This window comes from Notolepis coatsorum, assembly GCF_963971535.1.
Source record: "Notolepis coatsorum genome assembly, chromosome: 1".
Lineage (NCBI taxonomy): Eukaryota > Metazoa > Chordata > Actinopteri > Aulopiformes > Paralepididae > Notolepis > Notolepis coatsorum.
The window spans coordinates 220,552,303-220,574,906 of NC_140165.1; the positions used below are offsets into that span (position 1 = coordinate 220,552,303).

Genomic DNA, 22,604 nt, shown 5'->3' on the forward strand with positions numbered 1-22,604 from the left:
ACAGGGGGCGCTTTTTTCCACAGTGATCACCGGCGCAGCTCGGCAATACTCGGGTAGGCTCGGGTGATGCAATAATTTTTCAGATCGCAAAAAAAAATAATAATAATAATTCAGAGAAATCTCGTGAGTGGCTAGCAACCACCTATAAAAAAACACGAGAAATCTCGTGAGTGGCACTGAAAGAGTTAAAACCTTTTTCTTTTTTTCTTATAGATTTCTGTCATTCAAATCTATAAAATACTATTAGCGGGTTTCTGACTTATTGATTATGATAGATGTCTGACATTACAATTTATAAAAGACTATTAGCAGGTCTCTGACTAAATAAAAGCAATGTAAGTGCAGACATAGAATGAGTATAAAATAGACAGAATAAGAGCAATGCAAAAGGTGTTGACAGAGTAACATACACACACAAATCAAATTGTATTTGTAAAAGCCCTAAATCACAAGGTAATGCCCCCATGGGCTGTACAAGTCTTCTTTGAACAAGTCAAGAAGAAACATCAAAATAAATCAAGAACAAAAAAACACCATAAAATCCAAATATGCGACACTCCCAGACATTCCCCAATGAAGATGAGGAAAAACGAACTAAAACCTAGCAATAGGAAAAAAGCACCACAGGTGTGTGGAGGAGAGAAACCTCAGATGGGCTGTTCAAAGGGGATCCCCCAACTTGGATGTCAGTGATAAATAGTGTTGCTATGGATGATAGATGGGTGGAGAATAAAACAGGCGAATAGTTGGTATGTATGTATATATACATGTAATACAAGTACAACACATAATTATGCAATAGCAACTAAGGTACATAAGAACATTTTTGAAAAAAGGCTAAAGTGGATGAATGTATGTGTGTATTTCGCTCTGATCCATTTGAAGTATGGGGGCGACGTAGAGAAGATCGCACCACCGTGGCCATCACCACGAGACATCCACCACCTTGGCCATCACCACAAGACATCCACTCACAGAGAGACAGGGAGACGGGGACAGGGGTTAGAGAGTTCCTGTGTTTGCAGTGGGCAGACATAGGAGCAATAGATACATGTAATAAATATACATAGTAGCATAGAATCAAAGTATATAAGAAAATTATGAAATTAAAGTAGTAAATAGAACCAAGAACAAAGAGGCAGAGGACTACAAGCGCTAGTATACAGCATGCCTCATCGTCTGAAAGGGTTAAGACGATGGCACAGGGCCATTTGCCCCGGGGGGCAGGAGAACTACTCAGAACAGGTTGAGGTAGAGCAGGTATGGTTTGACGTTGTAGGTCGGACACAAGGCTGTATGAAGCTGATCCATGGGGCCAGTGGTGCTCATATCCAGTATGAGGTAGAACGGTCACTGGAATCTGTATATCGATATATCCACTCAGAGAGACAGGGACAGGGGTTAGAAAATCTCCCATGTCTGCTTTTTGAGCAAATAACAGACATCCTAACTGAACTAGACAGATTAAAATAAGGGTCTATCCCCGACCAGGTGAGATCGGGGTAGGCTGAAGGAGAGAGAGAAAAGATGGGTCTTTAGAGAGGATTTAAAAGCTTCGACAGAGCAGGCACACCTGACGACGGCGGGTAATTTATTCCACAGGTAGGGAGCGCAGTAGGCAAAGGCTCTGTGGCCAGCAAGATTATTTTTTTTACCGGGGGGGCGGCTGGGTGGCGTAGCGGAGATTGCGCTCGTCACCAATGCAAGAGACTCCGGTCTCGACTCCCCGAGTCGGCATTGCCTGCGGCTTGGGCTAGTCGTCATACTATCTCAATTGGCAGAGGTAGTGGGTGGAAAGTCGATGGGTGGGGATTGGACGTTGTGGACAGCGACTCCTACAGGTCGGTTGGGTGACGCCTGTACAGCAGAGACAGGAAGTATCGGGGGCAGCGTGAGCCTCCCACGCGTTACTCCTTGCCACTGAGAGTCTGGGCTGTCTGGTGGAAAGATGCGACAGGCTGCCTCCTCGTGTACCGGAGGGAACACGTGATGCAAGGCTTCTATCCTCACTACAGCCGACCAGTGGGAGGCATAGTCTAGCAACGTTCAAGATTGAAGGGGAGAATTGAAGGGGAGAATTGGCGATACGAAATTGGGATGGGAGAAAAATTGAAAAATAAGGAGAAAAAGTGGATACAAAAAAAAAGATTAATTTTTTACCCTTGGAATCGATAGGAGCCCCGCATTTTGTGAACGCAGAGCATAAGCGGGCGAGTATCGTGAAATGAGATTGGATAGATAAAACGGCGAGCCCATAGAAAAAAAATGTAAGTGAGGAGTAGCACTTTAAAAGTCAGATCTGGCCTGAATGGGAAGCCAGTGTAGGGAGGACAAAATTGGTGTGATATGATAAAATGTTCTAGTTTTAGTTAGTATCCGTGCAGCCACATTTTGCACGAGTTGAAGATTTTTGCCGCTTGAATTAGGTAGGCCTGAAAAAAGCACATTACGGTAATCTATACGTGATGAGACAAATGCATGAATTAGGGTTTCAGCGTCGACCAGAGTTAAAATAGGGTGGATTTGTGCGATATTACAGAGATGGAAGAAGGCAATTTTGGTGACATTTTTAATATGTGCATTAAATGAGGGAGGAAGTAAAAATGACTCCAAGGTTTTTTATGGTGGAGCTCTGAGAGACATGACAACAAGTATCACATTTGAGGGAGCTGTCCTCTGAGAAGACCTATCAACACACACGCACGCGCACACACACACACACACACACACACACACACACACACACACACACACACACACACACACACACACACACACACACACACACACACACACACACACACACACACACACACACACACACACACACACACACACACACACACACACACTCATTAATAATGTTTGCCATCATCATACAGACCTGTATACTCATACATCTGGGTTGTCTTCTATCAAACAGATGCAGTAAAGGAACAGCAGAGGCAGAAGCCAACACCTTGGATGGAATAAAGGAGCAAATCAAGACACGACCAAATGTATTCTTTGAAATGGAGGCTTTTCTTCCCAAGAAGAATGGGTGTGAACTTCACTACAGTCACAAGTCTTTTAATACAGGGCTCATCTGTGACTCACATTAAGATTTAATTTCTCCAAGTGACAGATTCCTCAAAGTGGATAAATTATGACTTTACATGTTTCTTCATCACTATCTGTCAAACTGCAGGATCTACCTCAATCTGGTTCTGGGAAATGTAGATGTAACTCTTCTCAACAAGCAGGCCAAGTAAGTAGCAGGAGTCATAATAACATGTCACGTATGACAATAAAGTCCCAGAGTGTTTACCTGTTTGTAGGATAGTGCCATAATACTATCACTAGTACTACTACTACTACTACTACTACTACTACTACTACTACTACTACTACTACTACTACTACTACTACTACTACTACTACTACTACTACTAATAATAATAATAACAATAATGATAATGATAATGTAGAAGGGTGGATTATCCCTACTTGGTGAGGGTGCTATTCTACTGGCACCGGATAGTAGGCACCCGGCAGAGCTGAGTCCAGCCGGGTCCCCGACTGCAGTGTTGAGGTACTAGGCTTAAGGTTAGCAAAGGTGACCTATAGGGCCTTAGGATTTATTGACCTAGGACTGGTGTACTGGTCCTTCCCGCCTCTTAAGGGCAATACTCAGTAACCTCTAATCACCCACGCTCCCCTAGTACGCTCCACACCCAACGCCCTACCCAAAGCTGTAAAGGAATGTGAATCCCTACCCACATTCAAAACCGCTCTTAAAGAGCACCTACGGGAGGCTGCAATTCGAAACTGGCCACCGTAAAAAATGCCCAAAACCCCCACCACCTCCTAATAGACAGTCTCCTCCCCACCGCATGTATATATTCCCTCCCCGCCGTATGTATATTTATCTCCCACCCACCCACCCCCTCCTAATGTACAGTCCCCTCCCCATCATATGTATATACTCTGTCAGGATCTAGGGGTAACAGTACTGTATATTTGAATACCGTTTAAGTCACAAATGTATCAGTACTAAATACTTATATGTCCTTATGCCATAAATGTCATGTATGTTGTGTATGTCATAAATGTCTATATGAATTGAAAATGGGGGACCCTGATGGAAACAAGACAAACGTCTTTCTCAGGTCTGCATCCCCTTAACAATTGTGTGTATTGAGCCGTACTGTATTGTACCCATTCTGCAATCTGTTAAATAAAGTATTCATTCATTCATTCATTCATTCATTCATTCATTCATTCATTCATTCATTCATTCATTCATTCATTCATTCATTCATTCATTCATTCATTCATTCATTAATTCATTCATTCATTCATTCACCCCCTCACACCCGTTGGAAGTAGTGGTTGGTGTAATTCTCCCCAAAGCAGTACCATACATTTCTCTGTGGAGAGACCCGAAATTAACACCTACCCTGCTTGGTGAAATACAGGGTATTAAAAGAAGTTAGACAGTACGACACCATAAAACCACACGCACACAGCGAATCCAATTATCAGTCTTGTTTTACTGAAAAATGGGAATTGAGCAGTCACAGAAACATGTTATTACGCTTCCACTCAATGTTAATTAAATAGGGCATGTTCCCTTTAAGGAGGTGCTGCATTAGCACAATGCAGGATACTAATACCCACCCCGGTTCAACCCTGTGGGTAACGTGGAACATATACCACAAACAGCTAGTACAAACCACGGTTCAACCCCGCGGGTAACCTGGAGCGTGTACATACAACCTGCGTGGGCCCACACCTGTACTAAGCCGGCACATTAAAGTTACTACCAAAATAAAAGAAGAAAGAAAACCCCGTTGGAGCGCCCGGTCGTAGCTTGGGGACGTTGTGGCCGCAAACACAATGGCCCTTTCACTCCCTTGAGAGCCTGAGCAAATAAAAGGCTGTATTCGAGAGACCAGGAGAAAGCACGGGTTGTCCCTTTAATGAACACGCGTGCCTAGCAAAGTTCGCCGCCACGGCGCTTACTAACAATGTCAAGTTCACGTTAAACAGTCTAGCCATGGCTGGCTTTAGCACGCATGTATCATGAAGTCAGTGCTTCTCCGGCGATAAAAGGGGTCTCTGTAGACCGTCACCTGGTTCACCCCGGCCGGGATGATGCGGGTAGTCAGTAGGTGGTCTGCTGGTCTGCTGGAAGCGTCCAGTGGAAGCCTTGGGTTGAAGCGTACTCCTTTCACGGTTAGCTGGGTGCGCGACGAGCTAAGCTAACAGGCTAACTCACGATGACAGTGTTACCTAATAGCCGGTGCGGCTACCTGAGCTCACAACCTAGACTTATTATTTTTTTTTTTTTATTAAAAAAAAGAAAAAATCCCTCCTTTTTTCCAATTTTTTCTCCCATCCCACTGTTAGTCGTTATGCCAATTCCCAACCCCCTTCCTGGTTGTTGCGCACTCCCCCCTACTGTTGGTCCGGGAGGCCGGAGACTGTCACATGCTTTCCTCCGACGCATGTGCAGCCAGCCGGCAGCCAGCCTGGCAGTGCAGATTCTCACCGGGAAAGTGTAACGTGTGGAAGGTCACACTACCTCCCTCCAGATCCTACCCTCGCTGTGCAGGCGCCCCGACCGAACTGTAGGGGTCGCTGTCCACAATGCCCAGGACCCACCCATCAGCTTTCCCACCCCTAATACTGCCAATTGTGTTAGTATGAACGACCAGCCAAGCTGATAGCAACGCCGAGAGCTGGATTCGAACCCAGCGTCTCCAGAGTTGATGGCGAGCGCCTTTCCCACTACACCACCTAGCCGCCCACAACCTAGACTTCTAATTCGCAGAGTCTCCGTCGTCCTCTCACGTTGGTCGGTTGACCGTTCTCTTCGCCGGCGCGACGTCTCGATACTATACACTTTACACTATACACTAGGGCTGTCCCCGACTAAGGATTTGGATGGTCGACTATGATTGGCCAAAATTAGCCGTTAGTCGACTATTGGTCAACAAAAAAAAAGAAAAAAGTATAATTATTTTTTATTATTATTATAATTTTTTTTATCATTCCATTTCATTTTGGGTGTGCTTAATGTCTGAAGGAGTCTACTGAAGGCTTCTTGTCCTCTGCAAAAGCATGCAATTGGTCCACTGATGGATACATCTTGATATTTGTCTAGTCTAGTATGTTCATTAGATGGGTGAAATCCTCTTTCAGTGCCTCTGTGCCTGTTTTCGTAGGCAGTTAGCCTCTGGTATGCGTGCCATTAGCGTTAATATATATATATATATATATATATATATATATATATATATATATATATATATATATATATTCGACTAAGATGTTGGCCAGTCGACTACGGCTCCTTTCGACCGATTAGTCGACTAATCGACTAATAGGGGTCAGCCCTACTATACACTATACACTATACACAGCGTTACACTTAGTCACTGGGCCACTTTATTAGCCGTTAGCTGGATGCTCGCGGGAGCTCGCTATCGCACACCTGCTCTCGTCGACGGTCAGCGCAGAGAGAGGGCGTGTTCCTTACTTCTTCGTGTCTTCCACAGTACACCGGACGTCGTTCTTCTGACCACCAGTCTGACTATCCCGCAGCACCCCCTAGTGTTCGTCCTGCCAAGGGAACATATCGGAAAGTCCTGTTGAATGTCTGTATTGATTGTGATATCTGTTCACAGACACATTCATGTGTCTACAATAATAAAAGAAAAACAACCTTTCTCACTTCTTCTCCATTAGAGGGAGCTGTTCGGTTATAATTTTCTTTTCTTGGAAATTACTTTTAGTTCATTAATTGTATACCAACAAGCAACATTAAATCATGCTTGTAATGCCACAACTATTGGGTAAGCTGGGTAAGATGAAGGCTAGTAAGCAAAAGGTAATAATAGGCCAACGCTGAAATTCTGTATGTTTCAATTCTATAAGAGAAAATACAGTCTTGATTCTTAAATTTGTTGTGTCCTCCTCAGGTTCGCCTACAAAGATGAATATGAGACATTCAAGCTCTACACCACATTTATCCTGCTACTCTGTTCCTTCATATGCTATTTCTTTGTGAGCTACAGGTAAATATATATTTTATATTATATATATAATTTGAAGCACCAAAAAACTAAGCAAAAAGAAGCACAGATCTTAATGCTTCAGTGTGCTATTATTGTTTGTTTGTAACATCGCCCTTACAAAAATGAACCATGGTATTTCCCCAAAAAGTAGGTATAATAATTGATATCATTGTTTAAATTGGATTACACCATGGTCTTATTTAACTGCAAAAGTTGTACCATGGTGATATGACTTTTAACATGGCATGGTAAATTATTTATACAGTGGCCGGTATCATTCTAAAACTGAAATGACCATCAAACTAGCATGATACGTTTTGTAAGGGAGTAGTATGTTTGTTACAATCTATAATTTATCTCTATGTCTGTTTGCCCACTGTCGGTAGATTCCTTGACGCGATCCTCCACTTCCTGCTAGTATGGTACTATTGCACCTTGACCATCAGAGAAAGCGTCCTCATCAGCAATGGCTCCAGGTCAACAACTCATCCTCTCTTCTAAACCGCCGTCTGTAGTGTGGTAGTGAAAGAATTAACCTTCTGTAGTGTGGTTGTAAAAGGGCTAACCCTTTGTCGTGTGGCAGTGAAAGGGTTAACCTTCTGTGTTGTTGCAGTGAAATGGTTAACCCTTTGGTAGTGTGGTAGTGAAAGGGTTAAAACAATAAACCACTAAGCAATAAACCACTTTAGCATAGGCTCTTACTAGTTAAGCTGTTGGCCAGTATGACTTACTACCATACTGTCTTTATACCTGTATCACTGTACATATTAATATTACAATTCTGTACATACATCTTATTAGCACTATACTCAGTAGTACTCATTTATATATTTTATACCCAGTTTAATCACCTGTACATTGTATATTACTATTGAACTTTATTGTTACATTTGCACTCTGGTTGGATGCCAAACTTATTTTTGTTGTACTGTACTTGTGCTGTATAATGACAATACATTTTAATCTAATCTAATCTAATCTAATCTAAGCATAATGATAACTCCAGTTCATTACCATTACCATTTCTCAAATACCAATTTCTGAAAGGTTTCATTTTGAATACATACCAGACTTCTGCAATACACTGATGGCGTGCGTATTGCATTATTCTAGGATCAAAGGCTGGTGGGTGTTCCACCACTACGTCTTTGCTTTCCTGTCAGGAGTCATGTTGACATGGTGAGAAGAACCAACACACACTTCACCATCTGTCCATAAAAGCAACAGATCTACAAATGTCTAGACACTTGCTACACACTTCACCATCTGTCCATAAAAACAGTCAGATCTACAAATTGCTAGACACTTGCTACACACTTCACCATCTCTGTCCATAAAAACAGTCAGATCTATGAATTACTAGACACTCACTAGTCACTACACACTTCACCATATCTGTCCATAAAAGCAACAGATCTACAAATTGCTAGACACTCGCTACACACTTCACCATCTCTGACCATAAAAACAGTTAGATCTATGAATTACTAGACACTCACTACACACTTCACCATCTCTGTCCATAAAAATAGTCAGATCTATGAATTACTAGACACTCACTACACACTGCACCATATCTGTCCATAAAAGCAACAGATCTACAAATTGCTAGACACTTGCTGCACACTTCACAGTTCACAATCTCTGTCCATAAAAGCAACATATCTACAAATTACTAGACGCTCACTACACACTTCACCATCTCTGTCCATAAAAGCAGACAGATCTACAAATTGCTAGAAGCTCACTAGAGTCACTACACACTTCACCATCTCTGTCTATAAAAACAGACAGATCTACAAATTGCTAGACGCTCACTACACACTTCACAATCTGCATGCATTGTGTGTACTGACTTTTAATAATTTTGTTTTTGCAATAATAATTGTTTTTGTATGTTTTTGTGTGTGGACCCCAGGAAGACTAGCTGGTTGCTATGGCACCAGCTAATGGGGATCCCTAATCAAATCAAACCATCTCTGTCCATAAAAACAGACAGATCTACAAATTGCTAGACGCTCACTACACATGTCACCATCTCTGTCAATAAAAGCAACAGATCTACAAATTACTAGACGCTCACTACACACTTCACCATCTCTGTCCATAAAAACAGACAGATCTAATTACTAGACACTCACTACACACTTCATAATCTCTGTCCATAAAAACAGACAGATCTAATTATTAGACGCTCACTTCCACGCCCTCCACAGCCTGAAGAGGAGTACTGCATAACACCATCACCACACTGCTAGATCTGATGTACTGTACACACTGTAGGACTAAATGTAGGGAGTAGGGATGATACACCATCCGAGTCAACACTTTCTCACTGCTGATTCTGCAGCACCAGTTTGGGTGCCTCCCAGAATGGAGAGTGATACTTAGGGTCTGAGGCCATTTCCTGGACTTAAGAAACTCTTAGTCGACTAATAGTCAAAGGACTAATAGTCGACTAATAGATTTAATCGACACGTCTGTAAAATTGTGTTTCCCACATGCAATCATGCAGAAGGTCCTCTCATGCTTACCAGAGATGTGATTAGCATGTTATTAAGAAATAAATCATGGTTGGGCTCATTTGGATACTGAATAGGGTACATTCAGCCACAATCTTGGTATGGCTACACAATACTACAAACAAGGAACAAGGAATTGAAACAGATAGATAGCCTTGGTTCCTGGTTACATACCGTATTTGTTATGCGCCAAACTGTTCTGAGATGGTACCGGTAACCAACAAAATGACATGTGTTTGAACCGCCGTTCTAGCCGCTCAATTTAATACATTTTCAACGTCCATTATTCCACAGGCCTGATGGGAACTTTTACCAGACTTTCAGGAACCAGTTCCTTGCCTACTCCTTGTATCAAAGTAAGATCAATGGTCAAATGTATTATTCCAAAGTAGTAAGTAAAATCACTGGTGTTCACTTTCTTCAACTGTTTGTGTGTGTGTGTGATGGGGGACGGGGGGTGTACACACCATGTACACACCATGAAATCGGGGGATTTAAGCTTAGGGTTAGTTACAGAATGAATATAAGTATGTAATGTCCCCATATTTCACATAAACATAAATGTGTGTGTGTGTTTGTTTTGGAACGTACAGGTTTTGTGCAGTGCTTGCAGTGCTATTATCAGAGTGGTTGTCTGTACAGACTACGATCCCTAGGGGAGAGACACACCATGGACCTGACTGTGGGTGAGACTAGCTTTAAGCACCAAGGACACACCAAGAAAACATGAGACCAAGCCCAGGGATTGCTACTCTAAGGCTACATTCACACTGCATTCTGCATTCAATTCTGATTTGGGCAAATTTCATATGTGGTCCTAAATCAGATGCAGGTCATGCGACTTTTATTGTTCATTTGCGCATGTGGATCAGTTCAGGACTGTGACCAGTTCACACTGGAATCTGACATTGACCACATTTAAAAAGTAAAATCTGATTTACGTAGACTAAAATAGGTTCTCCATGGACCTCTGCGATTTTTGATTTTGACTGAGTACAAAATTAGATAACGATACAGTGGAGTGTGAACCCTACGATCAAAATAGCCATTGTTGTAAATGTTCTCATTATGCTAACTAACCTCTAAATAAGTTAAATAGGTATAGTGTGAATGGAATGAAGTATTGACCAGAAATGCTTTGCTGGGAACTCCCAGAGACACCTTGAGAACTGTTGTGATGATAATCAAACAGAAGATTCTGCAGATCTGTATCAACCCAGCACCTAAGAGGACAATGTGCATATGGTGACTAACTAGAATGGGTGCTCACTGGAGCACATAATGGCCATGGCATGCTATAGTCAAGTGGGTCATAAATAGTCCCCCCAAATACAAGTTCACAAGTGTTTTCATGCAGTTTGGGATTTTCATAGAGATTGATGTGCCTTTAGCATATACACAAGTTGTTTGCTGAGGTGGTTATTTCAAATAACACTCACATTCATGGTTAACACTTTCTCTGCCACGCTTATATCCATCAATGTTTGATCACTGCCACCACTCTAAGTCTATGGAGATGTTTACCTTCTTTGCAGGGCTATAACTTTTTAAATTGTATTGCTAAATTGACATTACTATGGCCCATTCAACATCGATTATCTATCGTTCAGGATGTAGGAACGTTTTACTTTGTCATTCACACATTCATACAAAAATACCGTCTAGAATATAAATATGTTTTTATCGTTTTCTGCAGTAATTCCTAGAACGTGAGATATAGGCATAAATGTATATATACATTATCAAATGCCATTTGTTGCCGATACACGTTATATAAAAAATGTCAACTGTACATGGTCCTAAACGTTATGACTGATCATGCACGGGTGAACGGAGGGGGGGGGGGGGGGGGGGGGTCGTTTATAATTCCGTGATCGTCATTAAATGATTTATGTAGTAAGGGTGATATATAGATCAGGGCCCCGTTCCATGTACCGGGATAACCGAGTTAGCCGGATAACTTTAGCTGGATAACTTTGTTAGCCTGACTTTCCGATTTCATGTACGTGGATTTCCCAAATCACCATGACAACATATCCAAAAGTTTGAGCCTGCTCGAAAGCAGAGTTCAAGTTCAAGTTAGCCTGAACTATCGCCACGCCCCCGCAAAGAAGTGACAGCCCGTTTCCTGAAACTATTCCCACAGTCTACGATCTGCATTATACCATTCTGAATTACGTTTTTGTGCTCCATTCTTCCAGAGGGGGCTTTTGAAATGTAAAATAGACCCAAAATGCTGATATTAAATTCACTTTGTCCTAAATAATGCACGTTATATATACCGTGGCGACGGTGGCGCTCGCTCGTGCGATGTACACATGATGTGGTTATTTTAATTGTAACTGGGATTAAGATGTCTGATGAGATGCGCTGTTTGACGGATTTGAGAAATTGAATGAGCCGTTGACGTCACATTAATGAATGAGGATAAAGAGATAAACTTCATTCAAAACAACGGATATTCTAAACACGGGTCTCTCGTTCATTAATGTATAAACAATGAATTTATCCCATCTGGCCCAGTGGCCCAGCGGTAGTGCTCATGCCTGCCAATTCAGCGACCGGGGTTCAAATCCCCGTGTTTCCAATATGATTTTTTTGAATATAATATTAATGATTATACGCCAAAGTAGCCTGGTTTTAAGTTAAAATATTATAAATCTACATGCATTGAGGATGTCATTCTTTATATAGCTCTCAACGTGCACCAAATTGAATTATTCCTATATTGCAAAAAGAAGGAAAAGACTAGGGCCTTGAACCCCGGTCGTCCGTGTGAAAGTCAAAAGAAGAACCCGTTACACCACAGAGAAGATAAGTAAAAGATTGACTATACATCAACCAATGGGTAAGAGAGCCGTATCGTAATTCTGTATAACAGTTAACTAATAATTTTCGCTAGCAAGATCTCATTTGATTATTCAATCCAGCAGGCAAGTTTAAAGAAATATAATCTGATTGATTGAGGTAATGAGGGACTTAGAATTAGCCTATAGATAACGCATTTAACTTGTCGGCGAGGCGATTGAGCCTATTGCAATCTGTCAATAAAGTCTTAAATCAATTAATCAATCAATGCCGTTGAGAATCAGGGTCTCTGCCATCGATACGTGCTGGCTTTCCACCTAAAACGGGAGCGCGCATCTAGCCTGACTTGAGCCTGACTCTCAAGTCTGGCTTGAGTTAACGAGACTGAATCCTCCTTTGTGAAACAGGAAAATCCCGGCTTTGAACATCGGGTTAACTGAAGCTGGATAATGGACATGTTGATCGACTTAGTTGAACCACGTACATGAAACAGGGCCCAGAGCAGTTTGCATCGATAATAATAAACAAAAACGCTGAAACTCACGGCAGCCTCCTCTTACCGTTGGGCGATGATTCTGGAGCAAACAGATCCCAGTTATGTGATGGGGATCGAGGCGATCCATTTCCGGTTTGTATAATACTAATACACGCCCAAATCATGTGGATTATTGAGTTATGGCAGCGATCCATATCCACGGTGTGTGGCTAGAGTCCTGGGATGATATGCGAGTGGCCGGACGGATTTAGGAGACGCACCGATATGCAACAGGCATATCCGGTTTGGCAACTCGCCGATCATCCACCAGGTGGCAGTGTTGAAGCGTTGCAGAGTTGTGCTGAGTCCCACAGCATCATACAAGGCTCTGTGAGTGAAATATGAATACCATGGCGAAAATATGAAATATGATCACAATAACGTCGTACGCCGTGATCTGGCAGAATTCGCATGAACTTGAAACCCGTTGTATGACGTTATTGGCGGAGAAAGTGTTAACACATAAACATAACAGTAACTAGATTTAAACACACTATAACATGGAAAGAGACAATAAACCACATAATTATAACATTTGCAACATTTAACTATTTTACATCTTATGAAAAACATTTAGCTCCAACTGTAAAGCATGCTGGGATGGAGAGAGTGGCCAACTGTCTCTAGTATTGCACTGTCTCTGTGCTGATCCTCTGGTCAACTGTCTCCAGTATTGCACTGTTGCCCTCTGGTGGTAAAAAGGTGTACCAAAACTACACAAAGGACTACATGAAAGTTGATGGAGGATGCTTGAAATGAATTCCCAAAAAATACTTCCCATTGCCAGATGTGAAACATATTCCCACATGCTCATCATTTAAAAAACTGCTCAAAACCCACCTTTTCAATTTGGCCTTTAACCCCTAATTTCTCACTCTATATGTATATTTGTCATCTCCCCCCCCCCCCCCTATGTAAAGCGACCTTGGGTCTTATGAAAGGCGCTATATAAAACGAAGTTATTATTATTATTATTATTATTATTATTGTGCCTCTGTAACTTTCTGTGCCAAAGCACAGGCTTCACACGGATTCACACACCCACCCACCCACACCCACTCATCCACACACAGACACTACTGAATTTTTTTTTCCACTTTTTCTCCCATTTTCTATATTTTCTCCCATCCCAATTTCGTATCATCCAATTCAACCCTCCCCTGTCACGAACGCTGTTTCTTGCCTCCCACAAGCCGGCTGCAATGTGGACTAAGTCATACATAGCACAAGTCCCCTCCGGTACTTGAGGTAACAGCAGTCGCATCTTTTCACCTGCGCAGCTCGATCTCTCAGTGGCGAGGAGTAACGTGTGGGAGGCTCACGCTGCCCCCGACACTTCCTGATTCTACTGCGCAGGCGCACCAACCGACCTGTAGGAGTCGCTGTCCACAACGCCCGATCCCCAGTGCCCCACCCATCAGTTTCCCACCCCCTAATACGGCCAATGTGTATTAGTACGGACGACCAGCTAAACTGAAAGCAAATGTGGAGCGCTGGGCTCGAACAGGCAAGCCCAGCGTCTCCAGATTTTGTGGCGAGCGCCTTGCCCACTACGCCACGTAGCCGCCTACACTACTGAATTTATAATGGTGTAGCAGGGTGGATTATCCCTGCTTCGTGGGAACTGTGGTGCACGGTCACTAGGTAGCGAGACACAGTAGAACTCTGGCTAGCTGCACCTCCGTCTTTGGGGTCAGGAGCGTCAACTGGAGGCTGGCAGTGGGGGTGTATGAGGCCCAGGATTTACAAACCTAGTCCGGTACTCTGGTCTTCCTCCCTCTCTCTTGGACAGTCAGCAGTACTCCCCAACACGCCCTCACTCTCCCCAATTGTCCCCTTAGCACCCCCCCACACCTAATGACCGAATGGTAAATAAATAACTTGGTTCCCCCTGCAAGCAGTACCCTCCCTCATTAACACCAGAAACCTTACAGTGGAAAAGGGAAGGTTGAATAAGAAGGGGTTAATAATAGATATATTACCCGCATCAAAGGGTTAGGATTAGGCTCAATAAAAGACACACACACCGTGCTCCCATTCAGTCTGAGTATTATTATATCATTGGCCTAGTTACACCATAGCTACGTCTGGTGATTATTGCACCATGGTTATTGTTACACAATAATTACAGTCTGATCATTAGGTGATTACGCTCTAGGCACCAAGTGCTCTCGTTGTACCCAGACTAAGTGCGGCCCACGTCTGGGCTAGACACAATATCAATACCTTCCCTAAGGGTTTACATATACTGCTCTACTCCGTAATATGGGGAAAGAAGGGAGGACATAGGGGAGGAATAACAGGGTTCACTGAATGGGAAAATATTATTACACCAACACGGTATCACACTCAAAAGAAATAATCAGAAAACAAAAGAGTGGGCCCACAAAATACCAGTAAAGTCCTATCTTAATGCCGGCATGTATTGTTTGGGGTACCCCTATGGAATGGTAGTAGCAACGTTACTTTCGCCCGCAGGCTGCACCACACTGTATACTGTATAATAACTCGGGAGCATCAATGCCCATTTGTACTCATCCACAATGGCCGCCTCGCCACGCCACTGTTGTCTGGAAAGCAAGATGGCGTCGAACGCTCTCGGTGAGGATGTTAGCAGGCGGAGCTGGGCAGAGAGGCAGCGCCGGCTGAGAGCGTGTGCTGAGCGATGACGACCCCTGCTGGACGGGACGAACTCCCGTAGGCTGCAGGCAGCCGGGTGCAGGTCTGATTGAAGGCAGCCGGAGCAGACTGATTGCAGGCAGCCGGGTGCAGATCTGGTTGAAGTCAGCCGGAGCAGCCCGGTTGTTGGCCCACGCTCGTCTCGGGGCTCGCACTCTATACCGCACACAGTAGCTACTATAACTCGATTGTTAAGGACTTTGATACTTGGTTAGCCGCACGTTACTTATACCGCACACAGTAACTATTATAACCCGATTGTTAGTGCATGGCTCTGCACTAATTGTTCACACACTATCGCTGGTACTGCTAGGATATCGTGTCCACTAGCAAGTACTTCCTATCACCCGTTGCTATCTCACGGGGCCCTCTGGCATAACTTCTGCAACAGGGCTCTCCAGAGCCCCCGTCCGTTGCGACTGTTCGTGTTCAAGTTCACTGCCGAAGAGGTTCTCTTTCCGTCTTCCGCTCCCATATATCACGTTCCATCTCTCTCCAACACTCTCTGTCAGACACCGCCCCCTGCTGGTCCCGCCTACTAGTCACACAGGGAAGGATGTTGATTATGGTCCAGCGATACTGTGTATAGTCCATACTTCAGTCGATAGAAGGAAGAGAAACTCATATCATTGCTCGTGGGAATATCAATGATGTCTTTGTGTACAAAGGGAATATAAAACACCAGTCAGCAGTTCTGAATAATATACAATATTTTCAGGCTGCTACAATGGGTTAGGCTCTGCCTACTGCGGACATAACTACACCTCAATTCCATTCTGCCTTTCAGAGGGATTTCAGTCCTGGATGTGGCGAGGCCTGACCTTTCTCCTGCCTTTCCTGTTTTTTGGTCATGTAAGTATGTGCTGTGTGGTACTGTCAGTGTGGAATCTCTGTTTATTAATAGTCTCAGCCTTTACAACTGATGAGTCACATTCTACAGAAGTAATTATTGACTAAGCAATTACTGACTAAGCCTTAGTCAGTCATGGAGAATTATGCACTGTCATGTTTAAGACTGGACAACCCACCACATCTTTGTCCTGAAAACTCTGATATTACAGTATAGCCTACCGCCAGGCCCGGACTGGCCATCGGGAGCACTGGGAGCTTTCCCGGTGGCCTGGCCTGCACAGATAAAAAAAAAAAAATTATATAAAAAAAAAAAAAAAAAATTATAATTTTTTTAGTTTTTTTTGCCAGGCCATTGTTTCTAGTTGTGGCGGCGGCGCGGCGCGATAGTTAGATAACCTAGGTGGGTGGGGAACAACCAGGATTTCACTGTCTGCCACAGGAGAACTATCTGACTCTCTCCCTCACGCGGACACACACACACAATGGAGCCGTGCTGCCGCTTGTGATTGGTGGAGGCGGGATCAGGCGATACAACTGATTGACAGCGGTGGCGGCGAATGGAATGGCAGACGGCACTCAGATGCAGAATAACAGCCAGGCAGTGAGCCAGGTAGTGAGGGACTCGGGAGAGATACAGTAGAGCGAAAGTCAATTAACGTTGATGTCAAGATGGACAGTGGAAGAAAGAGAAAGGGTGGAGGAGAGAGGGATAAAACAAAGAAAAAGAAAGGCCCTTACAGGAGAGAGTGGTTAACTGTATTATAATAGTAAATAGAAAAATATGTTGTGCTCTTGCTTTTTTCTTTTTGAAGGTGGAGAGAGTAGCATTGCTAGTGCCACAACAGTTTTATTTGAGGTCCATAACAGTACATTGTACTAAGCAATTGTTGGCTCATTAGTTTGTGATTCACATGCACAAAAATTCACCAGAATGCAGGAAATTAAGTCTTTGTAACAAAAAAAATCCTGGTGGGGGACCCCCAGACCCCCCGCTTAAAAAGTGGCCTGATTGGTGCTATATTTCGCGCTATATCTCCCGGTATGAATTATTTCCCCAGTCCGGCCCTGCCTACCGCTGATTCTTCAAATAAGGGACAAAACACGTTTTAGAACTACATTTCTTAAAAATATATATATTCTACATTTATTTTAAATGTATTTGTGGAGAAAGGTATTCTGAAAAAACCTTTCTGAAAATAAACATTATTCACTTCATAACTTAATTTGTGTCAACTCTGTCAGACATACTAAAAAGTATCTTATTTGAATTTGTTCAGTCCAACAAAACTTTAAAGTCCTCAAGTATCTAACAATAGTGTTCAGTTACTCTGATATGTAATAAAATACAATATATCAACTTTTAATCAGATTTCACACTATTCTGAAAAACCCAATTTCTAAATTCCTTTATTTTCTACCTTTGTTTTTAATGTTAAGACTATAAAAACACATTTCTTAGACAAATAAGAGATGTAGATCAGTTAATAACTTTAACTCATTCAGCGCCAATCACGAGTAAAGTCGGGTTAACTCGCCAACCGTTCAGCGCCAATCACGAGTAAAGTCAGGTTTTAATCGTTATTTATTTTATTAGCTATATCCATTCATTTTCATCCATCCAGCCTGATGTTATCATTGGGAATGGGTCTGAGCTCGCAAAAGGGCAAATACCGCCGCCTACGCCTTCCAGACGGTATTGCACTCTATTAGAAATGGTGTAGTTTATTTTCTGGGCCGATCTGAGCCGTGCGGGTGGGGTTTAAATACTCCGGCAGGACTAGCCTTTACAACGTTACATCTGCGAGGCTGCCCCCCCTCCCCCTTACATATGCAATGCCGGGCAATGTGGGACGGACCTCCACAAGCAGTATTTGGAATGGCGATCAGATAATTGGATTATTTCTTTTGCATTACATCAGAGACCAGGTAAGGACTCTATATATAAAATCTTGCGTTGATCTGATATTTCTTTCTACCGCAATCGACGCTGTCTGTGTGTGTGTGTGGCTACGAGGGCCATTTCATGTATGCACGAGGAAGGATAATAATGATAATCTAGCGTTGATTTCAGGAAGATTCGATAATCAGGCGAAAAATTACAACGTGTTTAGTGTATTCCACTAAAGGGCTATTATCGCATCTTTTCCTGGGATTACTAAAAATCACCAAAACTATACTCGTATTCAAAACGGTATAAAACGGAAATGTACAGATGAAAAAACAATCTGTTTCGTGCATGTTGACTGGAAGCAACTCACTGACAATCAACGGGTGTATTAGACCCATAGCTATAATATAAGATATATTTTAAGCACTCGCAAGTGAACAAAGCGCCCCATTGACTTACAGCGCTGCCGTTCTAGCGCCCTCTGTCGCCCCGACCCGTGGCGCAGAATGAGTTAATAGATGAACAATACAAACTCAACAAATAGTAAAAGATTATTTTGAAAATGTACAAAAACATACATCTGACGTGACGCTGCTGACAATCACTGACAGTGTTGACAAAATTTGTAATAAACACTGTCAGTTTAAGTATTGTGGCAATTCCAGGTGTATGGGTGGCAGAATAAACAACACACAGACAGGTTGCAGTTCCCAAAATCATGCTCTTTATTTTCTATTCAAATAATAATTGCTTGCTGGCGGTAATCTGTCGGCCGGGCGGCGTCTCCGCTCTGTGGCCTTTTGCCTTGCGCTGCTACGGGGGACTGAGAGGAGGCTCCTCGGCTCCATTAAGTCCCCCCTCCCCAACAGGCGCACCGCGCCGTGATTCGCTAATCACCTAATCACTTCTGATGGGTCTCTAGTGACAGGTGCGTCCGGAAGCGGACGCCCAAACATGGGCAGCGCCCAGCCATTGGGTCGCCACGTAGCGCCCATCAATCACCAAGCCCAGGGGTGACTTGGGGTTGCCACAGTACCCCCCCTCCAGCTCCGACCGTCGGGGAAGAGCGTCCGACGCCCAACAGGCATCCTTCCTGGAGAGGGCGTCTGCGTTGCCATGTGCCACCCCGGACCTGTGAATGACAGAAAAGTTAAACGATTGCAACTCCAGAAACCATCGAGTCACCCTGGCATTGGTCCCCTTTGTCTTGGCCATCCAGACGAGGGGGGCGTGATCCGTCACCAGCGTGAAGCGCCTCCCCAGCAGATAATAACGGAGCGTCTCCAGTGCCCACTTAATTGCCAGACCTTCGCGCTCCACCGCAGAATAGTTGCGCTCGTGTGGCAGCAGCTTCCTGCTCACATATAAGATTGGATGTTCCTCACCCTCCAGTTGCTGGGAGAGGACCGCTCCCAGTCCCACCTCTGATGCATCTGTCTGTACCGTCATCTCCTTGTCGAAGTTCGGGGAGACCAGCACCGGTCCCGAACAGAGGGCAGTCTTGAGGTCCTCGAACGCCGCCTCCGCCTCCGGTGTCCACTTCACCGTGAACGGCCGCCGCGCCTGGGTCAGATCTGTGAGGGGAGCAGCGCGAGCAGCGAAGTTAGGGATAAACCTCCTATAATAGCTCGCTAGCCCATTAAATGTCCTGACCTGCTTCTTGGTTAAAGGGCGAGGCCACTCCCTTATCGCATCAATTTTCCTCTTCTGCGGTTTTACATTGCCCCGGCCTATTGTGAACCCCAGGTACTCTGCCTCTTCTAGTCCCAGCCTGCATTTCTTTGGGTTGGCGGTGAGACCCGCCTCCCGGAGGGCACCCAACACCGCTCTCACCTTTTGGAGGTGGGTGTCCCAATCTGATGAGTGAATGATAATGTCATCGAGATATGCGGCTGCATAATCCCGATGGGGCCGTAGTACTCTGTCCATCAGCCTCTGAAAGGTAGATGGCGCCCCATGCAGGCCAAACGGGAGAACTTTATAATGAAACAGCCCGTCTGGGGTGGAGAAAGCCGTCTTCTCCCTCGAGGCGGGGGCCAGAGGGACTTGCCAATAACCCTTCGTTAGATCTAGTGTTGTGATAAACCTGGCCAGGCCCAGTCTATCAATGAGCTCATCCACTCTAGGCATGGGATAGGCGTCAAACTTTGAAATGTCATTAAGCTTCCTGAAATCATTGCAGAACCTGGTTGTTGAGTCGGGTTTCGGCACTAAAACAATAGGACTGGACCACCCGCTATGAGACTCCTCAATCACTCCCATCTCCAGCATGACCCGCACTTCTCTTCTTACGGCCTCTCTTTTTGCCTCTGGGATACGATAGGGCTTCAGCTTTACCTTGTCTCCCGGGCTGGTAATGATGTGGTGCTGGGCCAATGTGGTGCGGCCCGGCGTGGCCGAAAACACGTCCCGGTTCTGTTGGACCAGCTCCCGAAGCTCCTGCCGTTGGGTCGGGGACAACTGTTCCCCGATGGGAACATCGGCCGCCTCTGCCACCTGCTGCGCAAAAGGGGTGAGAGGGGGGGGCGAGAGCAACACATCCCGGGCATGCCATTTCTTCAACAGGTTAACATGGTATAACTGTCGATGCTTCCTACGGTCGGGCTGGTGGACCTTGTAGTTGACGGGACCCACTTTCTCGATTATGTCGTAGGGTCCCTGCCATTTGGCTAGGAATTTGCACTCTGCTGTCGGAACCAGTACTAGGACCCGGTCCCCCACATTAAACTCCCGTGGCTGTGCGCCCCGGTCATAAATGCGCTTCTGTGCGTCTTGGGCCTGTTGCATATGTTCTCTCACCACTGGCCAGAGCGCCTTCATCCTGTCTCTCATTACCTGCACATGCTCTATGAGAGACCGGTGGGGCGACGGCTGTTCCTCCCAAATCTCCTTTGCGATGTCCAGGAGACCCCGCGGCTTGCGGGCGTAGAGCAGCTCAAATGGCGAGAAGCCAGTGGAAGCCTGTGGGACCTCACGCACAGAGAACATCAGAAAGGGCAACAACTGATCCCAATTCTTCCCATCCTTCTCCATCACCTTTCTTAGCATGCTTTTCAGTGTTTTGTTGAAGCGTTCGCACAGCCCATCCGTCTGTGGATGGTATATGGAGGTTCGCAGCTGTTCCACTTTCATTAGTTTGCACATTTCTTTCATGACCCGCGACATAAAGCACGAGCCCTGATCAGTGAGAATAGAGTCGGCAATTCCCACCCGACTAAACAAATGAAAGAGCTCCCGTGCCACAATTTTGGCCGTCACCGTGCGTAACGGGATGGCTTCGGGGTAACGTGTTGCATAATCTATGATTACCAGTATATACTGGTGGCCTCGGGACGATTTGACTAGAGGGCCCACCACGTCGAGGGCAATTCTTGAGAATGGGATCTCAATGATGGGCAGCGGGATCAGAGGATTTTTATATTGTACCTTTGGTGCTGCGCGTTGACACTCTGGGCAGCTCCTGCAGTAGTCCTCTACCGCTCTCTTCATGCCCGGCCAATGGAAACGCGCCTTTATGCGCTCCATGGTTTTGTCCACGCCCAGGTGCGCTCCGAGGATATGTGAATGCGCTAGCTGGAGTACAGTGGGAATAAAGAATTTCGGCACCAGCAATAGATCTTTAACCTCATCATTCTTTTTTACGACTTGGTACAGCAATTGTCTTTTTATTGCAAAGTGAGGATATGACAGGTTACTCACCCCCTCCACTGGATTTCCATCTACGGTTTTGATATTCGCCCGGGCCTGCGTTAGGTTTGGGTCTTCCAGCTGGGCCGTTCCGAACTGACCCGCCAGGTCCCTCCCCACCTCGTCCGCCTGGGGGAACTCCGCAAATGGGTCCTCGTCACTGCTATCCGTCTCGGGGCCCGCTTGGGGCGCCGGCGCGTCGTCACCCACACCTGATGCCGTCTCCGTCTCACTCCCCGGTATATTCAGGGGTTCCGGCGCGTCGTCACCCACATCTGATGCCGTCTCAGTCTCACTCCCTGTTACGTTCAGAGCACACACCTTCGGCTGACGTAACCCTTTCCTCTTCCTCGGTTTACCCGTAGAGGGTGGGGTGCGCGGGGAGATGACGGCTGAGCACAGCTGGCGATACAGGGGGCAGTCTCGACCAATCAGCAGCGCTACCGGCAGGTTGGGTATCACGCCGGCTGTCATCGAGCAGACCCCCTTGGTGGTTGTCAGGGTGATCTGCGCTGTGGGATACAACTTTGTGTCCCCGTGCACACAGGACACTGACACTTGCGGAGCCTCTG

The 22,604-nt window shown here is 44.9% G+C and overlaps 1 protein-coding gene across 1 annotated transcript in view; it reads left to right on the top strand.

Annotated features, from left to right (window-relative positions):
- Positions 1-22,604, top strand: part of LOC311224112 (transmembrane protein 120A-A-like) — a gene marked incomplete at both ends in the record, with an annotated part of 31,528 nt that overhangs the window by 3,949 nt on the left and 4,975 nt on the right. The window contains 8 exons of the mRNA XM_084308945.1: positions 2,924-3,040; positions 3,188-3,247; positions 6,966-7,061; positions 7,448-7,537; positions 8,175-8,240; positions 9,878-9,939; positions 10,177-10,269; positions 16,393-16,457. Coding sequence (XP_084165071.1) covers positions 2,924-3,040; positions 3,188-3,247; positions 6,966-7,061; positions 7,448-7,537; positions 8,175-8,240; positions 9,878-9,939; positions 10,177-10,269; positions 16,393-16,457 — 649 coding nt within the window. The remainder of the gene's footprint in view (positions 1-2,923; positions 3,041-3,187; positions 3,248-6,965; positions 7,062-7,447; positions 7,538-8,174; positions 8,241-9,877; positions 9,940-10,176; positions 10,270-16,392; positions 16,458-22,604) is intronic.